Below are 8,747 nucleotides of genomic sequence, written 5' to 3'. Positions count from 1 at the left end.
CTTCCTGAGGGTTCCAGATCTGCCACTTTGCTGCATGGGGAGCTGGACTTCGTGCACAGCACGCAGTGGATTCCTCCACTCCGCACTGTGGCAAAACATTGAAATCAGAAAGCCTTTCTCTAAGTGAGTCGCATAGAGTCTTCCAGGAAGCCTGGAACCAAACCTTGGCCCCCAGAGTCTTTGTTCAGGGCTTTGACCACAAACCCATCTTTTCTGTAAGGACAAATTTAAAATGCCATGCTGGTTTTTGTCCACATCAGGAAAACCATTGTGCAATTGGCAGTATCTGCTCAGGAGGGACCTGGGATAGGCAGGATGCAGCTGACTGGTGAAACTGTACAGTGTAGCCTGCTGAGTGTCTGCTTGCCTTTCGTTTTCATCTGTTAAACTCCTTTCATAGGTAGAAAATCCTTCCTCAAATCTAACTGCACTGAATTGGACATAGTCCTTTTATTATACTGCAGAATTTGTTACCATATGGGGGTACCTGTGTACAAATAACAATCCAGAGAGTATTTCCAAATGCCTAAGTGTACACTGACCCGAGCAAGCTCGAAGAGGTGGTCATAGTTTAAAAAATGTGGATTGTGCAGATGCGAAAGGAAAAATAAACAAGATCTTGGCACAAGAAGGAGAGGAGAAGTACTGAGGTTAGAAAAGACCAGAGCAAACAGCAGTTGCCAAAGGGAGATTGTGTCTCCCATCACGTACTCTTGTTTCAGACAATATTCCATATTTGAGAAACAGCAGCATTAGGCTTCCAATTCCAGTGGTTGAGTTTGAATTTGATTCAAATTTCAATTCATTTTTCTATTGTGAAATGAGTTGACCACCAAACATCTCAGGTTCTTGCACAGTAAGTTAAGCACAGTAAGTTGTAGTAACAACCATTAGCCTGTGTCACAGAGCCCTGGGTCTGCACAGCATTTGAGACCTCGTGTCATTTCTCTGTCAAATCAACACTCCACAGTGGCGCTGTGAGCAAGACAGGTGTTTTTGTCAAATATTGATAGACTAGAATGTACCCTTCATTATAGCTTAATTATTGAACCAATGAGTGTTAATTCCCTGTACAATGTACAATGAAGCTGTACAATGAAGCAAAAGCCCAGGAAAGTTAGTGCTGAGGTTGTTTGTGACACCCCTGTGATGTGAGCTGCCAGCTCCAGGGATATAAATGAAGTTTCTCTTTAACACCCTCTGCCTGGTGAGTCCCTGCTCAGAAATGGTCAGTGTTCTCGGGAGGGAAGATGCATTAATTAACCCCCCGATTTCTTCCCACTGAAGTCAGGAGTTTTGACAGTCGTTATTGATGGGGATGCATTTGGATCCTGAGACTAAATGCCGACAGAGCCCATCACGGTGACACCTGGCTCATCAGCAAACAGATTCAAAGCCACAGGCTTCTCACATCTTCACCCCGACTTGTTCTGCTGCCAGGTCGCTGCCGCTGTCCTTGCCGAGCCGTTTGCTGACTCATCAGCTTGAGCATTTGCCCTAATTAGTCATATGCAAACACCATTGTGTTCAGGAAGTTCTCTAACGTAAGCTGGAGTATGAACTTAGAGCAGCAATAAAGGTCAAGAAAAGTGACTGAGGCATCATATACTGTAATAAGTTTCTGATATCAGCCACTGGGAAAGCGGGAAAGAAAGTGTATATGCAGAATTTCAGAGGAGTGACGCAAAAGTTTAATAAAGGGGAGGATGTGTGTGAGGGAGAGCATTTGCTTAACATCTCTCAAGAACTACTACAGTATGAAATGCTTAATTGCAGAACAAGTTTCCACTAACACCCTTCTGAAACACAGCTGGGTTTTGAAGCATTATTCTTTATTATGAGCTCGGGGTAAGCATGTTTGGCATGAAAGAAATGTGTCTCGTAAGGAGACCACAACACTTATTCACAGCTCCCCAGACAGTTCATGCTGGGAAATCTGATATCTTTTGAGCAGCATTAGCAAAGTGTAGACTGGGATTTTTCTCCAGTGATTTTTGCTCAGGGGTCACTAACACACCTCGAGCTGTTATGCCGAAGTGATTTAAAGTGATCAGAACCTCATGTGAGAATACTCAACGAGAAGCCCTTTTGACGTATTACACTGTATGTGAATTTGGATAGTGGTAATAAAGGTGCACAAGGGGATCCTAAGACACCCATGATTATAGGCACTAAAATTGTCATTCAAAGAGTGACAGGATTGAAAATAAGATCTTACTGGGTAGGGTAGGGTGGGTTTTGTAGGTTACAACTGGACAGTGCCTGGTCCAGACCACATCAAGTGCCTCTTTGTCTTTGAAGGGCACTGAGACTGCAGTCAAAGTGCAGAAGAGGCTTTCACTTTCAAGTGTGCCAGGCTCACCAGGAACCACTTCAACCTCACATTCAGATTAGAGAAGCTGCAACGGCTGCTCTGAGTTGCACCAGCCTCCTGTAAGGCATGGAAGTTCCTCTGTTATCACCACTTCACTACCAAAACTCCCTCAATGCGTTCCAGGGGCTCTGATGGGGAAGGTGACACTGAGCTGGCCTTGTCATTTCTACATCCACCCGGAGATCCCCCCCCTATTTATCCAGAAAGTTCTTTAGGGGCTGTTACGGTGACTCTGTGAATGGACTGAAATATTGCACAGCTGCAGTGCATGACTGAATTTCTTCCTATGTTTCAGCTGCCTAAACCTCATTTTGATAAAGTTGTCTGTGAGCCCCTAGGGAGGGCTTCTTGGTACTTATGCAAGACACTCAAGGTTGAGTCCTGCTTAGATTGTTTTTCTTCTCGAGGCTCCAGTGAGCACAGAACAACAGAAATATCAGTAGTTCACAGCCACACTGCCACGGGCTATCGTGTTGTCACAGCTCATAAGCAAAGTAGAGCTGGGCTTTGTCCATGTTTGGATGGAAAACCTTGAAGGAATAAAAGGAGTCAGAAACACCTGTGCCTCTTCTGTGTATCTGACTGCTGCAGGCAGAAGAAATTCATTTCATACAGGAACTCCTTGTGATTACTATCAAATGTCATGGACACTGCTTTTTATCCTTCTTCTTATAAATAAATAAATAAATAAATAAATAAAGTTAAAAATAAATGAATAAATAACCCCCCCAAACACAGAACACTCATGACTGCGTGCAAAAAACAACTGCTTGTTACCTGGAAGTTGGGAATCCACAGCAGAAGTGTTAGGAAGGTGCAGTACTGAAACACCATCACTTTGCCCTGCAGGTGTTTCTTACGTCACCACACGAGCACACAGCAGCACAAGAATGTCACTTATGCCTGTCAAAGCTGCTTTTTTTTTGAAGGTATCATTACCGCTGAGCTGCAAACTGGGTAGTCTCCTAAGGTTCAGCTCCAGATGGTCACTTAAAGTCCTTGCTGGAGGGAGCCCACAAGATGTAAAGGAAATGCTGAGCTCCATGGGGTCGCTCTGCCTGGAACTGTGCCTTTCCTGCCTTGCCAGAGTGCTCACACACACAACCCTGAGTTAAGAGTACAGAGCTAAGGCTTTTAACTTTAAATGTGTGGGCTCTGCCCCCAGTTTTCCTCTCCCTGCTGCCCCATGGCTGTGTCCTGGCTCCTAATCCAAGGGGCCACTTGCCTCCGGGGCTGTGCCAGGTGTCCCCTGTCCAGCTCCTCCTGCGGAGCCTCCAGGGCCAGACAAGGAGATCCTGGGGCTCTCAGTTGAGCAGTACCTGAGGCCAGGCTTGCCACAGGGGGAGGAGGGAGAGAAAATTGGACGCAGGCACTGGGATGATGGCATTGGATTTGGGCCAGCCTGGGTGGGTAGCAGGGAAGGCAGTGGGGGTCACAGGGCCTCAGCACAGCCCTGGTCCAGCCTCCCGGCTCTGCTGTTAGGTTTGGTTGGGGTTTGGGAAGTTGTAAAACTTGCTCGAAATGTGCTTAATTATCTGCCCGTTCCCCTTCTGGGCTGTCCGGCTGTGGAGCTGTCTGTTCCCTTTAATTAAAGTGAGGTTCCGAACCCTTTAACTGGAAATGGACTAGAAAACATGTCTTGTGAGGAGTGGCTGCGGGAGCTGGGTTTCAGGGGGGGGTTTCATCGCTCTCTAAAACTCCCAGAGAGGAAGTTGTAGGGAGGTGGGGACTGGTCTCTGCTGCCGTGGCTGCAGTGAGAGGACAGGAGGACACGGCCTTAAGCTAAGAGAGGGGAGATTCAGATTAGATACTAGAAAATAAAAATTTCACTGTTCGGGTGGTCAGGCATTGGAATAGGCTGGCCGGGCGGGGTGGAGTCACCATCCCTGGAGGTGCTTGAGAGGCGCTGAGTGACCTGGTTTAGGGGCTGCAGGGGCAGTGCCGGGTGGATGCTTGGACTGGATGATCTTGAAGGTCTCTTCCAACCTCGGTGATTCTATGATTGTAAACGTCTTGGGGTTCTAGTACTACACCTTCGGGAAAGGCAGCGGAGTCAAGCACTGAGCAAAGTTACGTTGAGAAAGGAAAAAAGAAGGAAAAAAATAAAAGGGACTAACTCCTCGCGCTGTGCCCACAGGGGTACGATTTGTTGCAAGATCCGCACGGGCGGTGCTCGGCGCGGCAGCGAGCGGGCCGTGCCGGGCCGAGCCCCCGCCGGCGGGCGCTGCGGGACCCGTGAGGGGCCGGCCGGGCCCGGGCCCGCCCCGCACAGAGCGCCGCACGTGAGGCGCCGGCCCCCGCCCAGCTGAGCGCTCAGCTGACCCCGCGCGCAGGGGCCGGGCCGCGCCGCCGCTCCTCACTGGCGCAGCCGGGCCCCGCGCCGCCCCCGCCGCCGCTGCTGCCGCGCCCGCCGGCGCCCGCACCTCTCCGCAGCCTGTGCCCCGATGCTCTGAGCCCGCGCGGCCCCAGACCCGGCCCCTTCCCGGCCAGCGCCGCCATCTCCCCGCGCCCCGTGGCGGCCATTGGAGCCGCGGCCGCCTCGCATCCAGGGAGCCGGCGGGAGGAGAAGCCATCCCGCCGCCATGGACAGCCCCGGCGGCGTCACCGACAAGAAGAGGTACTGATGCCGCGCCGCCCGCCCCCCGCCTCCCCCCGCTCGCTGCTGCCGGCCCCCGCCGCCCCCTGCTTTGTTACCGCCGCCCCCTCCCCGTCCTCTTCCCCGCTGCCCTCCCCGCGCGCCCGCGGAGCGCTCCACTCTTCCATTCCTCCTTCTCCTCCTCCTCCTCCTCCTCTTCGTCCCCGCCGTCCACGTCGCCATTTTGTCGGCGGGGGGAGCGGGCCGGGGCTCGGGGCCGCCGGCGGGGCCGGGGGGGAAGCGGCCGGTGTCGGCCGCGGTGCCGGGGAGCGACCCGAGGGCTGCTCCGCTCCTGGACAGGAGCGGGCAAGGATTGATCGTGCCCCGTGCCCGGCGCGCTCCGAGCCCGCCGTGCCCTGGCTTTGTGCGGAAAAGGGCCGGTTCGCAATCTGGAGATACTAAGCTTAAAAAAAAAAAATCCCCAAAAGCCGCGCTGGGGAGGTGTAAGGGGTGTGTGGAGGGGTGGCGGGTGGACAATGTGAGTTGAGGAGTATGAATAATTCACCGAGGATTGTTAGCGCAAATTAGGGGAAGGGGGGGGGGGAATAAAAGCCTTAAAAGCCTTTGTTAGGCGGTGAAGTTTAAGGAGCCGGGGGGCTCGGGTGAGCAGGTCCCGGCGGTGGGGCTTTGTGGGGGGATTAATTGCCGTAATCGCCATCTGCAGAAGGTTTGTTTATAGGGATATCGATACCTTTACTCGGTTTTTAATTATTCGAGATGGGTTTTGCCTGCCCTTGTATCCAAGGGTCATCTGAGCAGGTTAAGCGCAGTAAGTGTTAGAGGCTGTAAGTTGTGTCGGGAAGGAGCCTGGCCGCCTTGTAAAATGGATGGTGAGCTTTGTGCTGAGCTGGGAGGAGGGATCGGGAGCGCCGGGACAGCGCCGGCTCCCAGCGCCTTTGGAGCCGTCACCGGGGTGCCGGGATGGGATGGGGCAGAAGCGCCTCTCGGTCCAGTGAAATCCCAGCGGGGGACACCTGGGTGGCACTCAGCCTTTAGCTTCTCTGCTCCAAGCTGATGGCTCTTGAGAAGCGTGGGAGAAAATGTTGCGACCAAAATGATTGATCTGTGCTTTGCTCTGCTGCCCTAATTTAGTGGCAGGTCTAGGAAGGGGGTTTGAGACTTAAGTTGTTTTCTGATACTTTTTTTCCGGTTTTTTTTGGTTTATTGGTTTTTTTGTTGATCTTTTTTTCCCCCCCTTCTTCTTTTGCCCTTGAGCATTTGTTTTTTTTACTTACCATTCTGCCCCACTGGAGGACTTTTTCTTTTTTGCAATTTCCTTATCCTGGATGTAATCTGCTTTCTTCAGAATGCAAGAATCAGTATGCAAAGCTTATCCTTCCTTCCTAAAGGCAGGGCTTAAGAAAGAGAATTTGTTGTTTTCTGTTTCCTGCAGACCGAGTTCAGAGTTGGGAATGTTTCTTATAAAGGAATATTCAGATTACTCCTGTTGTAGGGTTTTAATGGAAAACATAAAGCTGTGTCTGTGGTACGTTCATCCTGGGGGCTCTGGATGTACAGTTGAGTGAAGATGGCTAAGCAAAAAAGGAAGGATATGAGCTTAGCAGAGAACTTAGTGGAAATCTCAATCATTTCTCAAAAACCTGGGTTTTTGAAGGCTTTAGGTTTGATAGTGTCCATATTCAGAATACCTTAAAGGGAGAAGTCCTTTAGGTCCTGTTCTTTATCATCTTTGCTGATAAAACTTTGGCTAATTGTGTATACAGTACACCTCAATTTTGGCATGGGTTAAGATCTTTTTATTTCTTGCCTCTCCCTCTGCTTGTGTGTGGATAGTGTTTATCTTTTGATAGTTAATGTAAAGCTTGTTGTTTACTTAATTAAATACTGTGAGATTCAGAAAGTATGGAATTTGACCAAATTTGTGTCTCAATCTTTAAAATGAAATTTAGTCATAACAGTATCTGGAGGTGTGGACTTTTATGCTGGCCTGTTGAGTCCGTTTTTTGATGTGGTTTCAAGCTTCTCATATATGTACAGGGGTCAAGCTTCCCTGAGAAATCAAGCCATCAGCACCATGATTAGATACTGAGTTATTTGGGCTTTAGCCATTCTTCAGTAGTTATATCACTTTGATGTGCTCCTGGGTTTCCCCCCAGGTGCTACAAGGAGAGTGTTTCAGTGCGTGGAGTGGGTGAAACAGAGTTGTTGGGAGCTTTGTTTGCTCATCGACTCTCATTTGAGCCAAATTTAAGGCTTTTGTTGAAAAGTATGACATTTTCCTCAATATTCTTTTAACGAACTCTAGTGTGCAGATGGCTGATGCAATGAAAAGTTTTTCCTCAGGTCTGTGCTGTGACACTTCACTATTTAAGCAGAGGAATTCTGGTACCTTTTTAAGTAAACGAGCCGTTTAGGGTTATGGGTTTAGTCGTTACTTTTGTGTAGCTTGCAGCTGGTAGGTAACCCAGATTCATTTTTTTCTACTATGTTGTAAATCTGTATAGCATAAAATACGTATTTTTAATGCTATAGGTGCTAAATAAAAATGAGAAGTGATTTCTGGAGTGTTCATTCTGGGTCTTAAGATGGTATAAACCACTGAAATTTAATATCCTGACAGGAGTGCCTTGCAGAAGAACTTCACCTTTTCAGTTTCTCGGAGCTGGGTCTTGAAACTTAATTTTTAGTGTCTAAGGGGGATGATTTGGAAGACTGGGGGTTTTCTGCTGGATCTTTGCTGCTGGAGTCCAGCTCCAGAATCTGTTTGAGAAGCCTGTATCCTGTGCCGATAGCACTGAGGGCAGTGGCTACCCCTGTTTATTCTTAAACCTGTGTGAGGTCTTTAGAATTGTATGTGCCACTGCTTTTGTCTGTTAATTTCTTTCAGCGCTGGTGGAACTGAACCACCATTACTAGAGTCGAAAGTGAATACAAAACCCCTTTGTATACTGGGACACTCTCTGTGCTGTAAGAAGAGGAGGAATCTTTCAGTAAATCTCCTGTAGAGTCTCCCCACAGGTATGGGGAAGGCTGAGTGGTTTCTGGCTCACAGAACGGTGGTTTTACTGCTTTCTGGATTTTTCTGGATTGTTTGCCTTGCCATAGGGCTTACCTGTGTTGTCTGTTCTTTGCACTGCCTCAAACATGAAAAGTTTCATTAATTCCTTTAATAAAAATGACCAGAAATGGTTTTCCACTAAAGATGAAGGGGACAGCATAGTGCTGCTGCCCATCCTTATCAGCATCAAGGCGCTGAAAATCAGGGAAGAATAGCTGTGGAGGATTTGCCTGGTGCAGAAATTTTCCATAATTGTGCTCTGCTGGTGCTTTGGTTCCCTTTTATCAGTGAAGGTCTGATAATTTGGCAGTATGCTGTTGGAAGCAGCAGGAGGGTTTTCTGGTTTTTGTTTACAGTCATGCTTGCTGTGCCCTTTAAAACACAGTGTCTCCAGTCTGCAGTCTGGGTCTCTTGGTTGGGGTGCCTGAAATACCAACAACCAGTCCACACTTAGCCAGGAGGGCCAGTGCAGCTGTGATCAGATGGTCCAGGTTGTTAGGGGGTCTGTAACAGGGTAATGCAATAATAAGAGGTTTTTGTTTCAAGTACTTTCAAGCTTTTCTAGCAACTCAGCCTTCTGTAGAAGTGCTTTTCCGTTCTGGTGTCTCTGGAGGCACATCCTGGACCATTTTTGGAAGATGTGTGGGGGGAACAAACGTAGATGCAAACTGTTATCAGCAGCTTAAGTGTGGCAGTTAAGTCAACTGTTGGTTTAAAGG

The 8,747-nt window shown here is 48.9% G+C and overlaps 1 protein-coding gene across 2 annotated transcripts in view; it reads left to right on the top strand.

Moving 5' to 3' along the window:
- Nucleotides 1-4,873: 4,873 nt before the first annotated feature.
- The window catches only part of HIF1A (hypoxia inducible factor 1 subunit alpha), a 34,517-nt gene continuing 30,643 nt past the window's right edge, over nucleotides 4,874-8,747 (top strand). For both annotated transcript variants that reach the window (XR_014226446.1, XM_082282808.1), the window contains exon 1: nucleotides 4,874-4,991. Coding sequence is in view for 1 of the 2 variants with exons in the window: in XM_082282808.1 (XP_082138934.1) it covers nucleotides 4,957-4,991 (35 nt within the window). In the remaining variant the exon portion in view is untranslated. The remainder of the gene's footprint in view (nucleotides 4,992-8,747) is intronic.

Source organism: Coloeus monedula (assembly GCF_965178545.1).
Source record: "Coloeus monedula genome assembly, chromosome: 6".
Lineage (NCBI taxonomy): Eukaryota > Metazoa > Chordata > Aves > Passeriformes > Corvidae > Coloeus > Coloeus monedula.
Note: the sequence above shows the minus strand (reverse complement) of the source record. Positions and strands in the feature narration are given on the sequence as shown.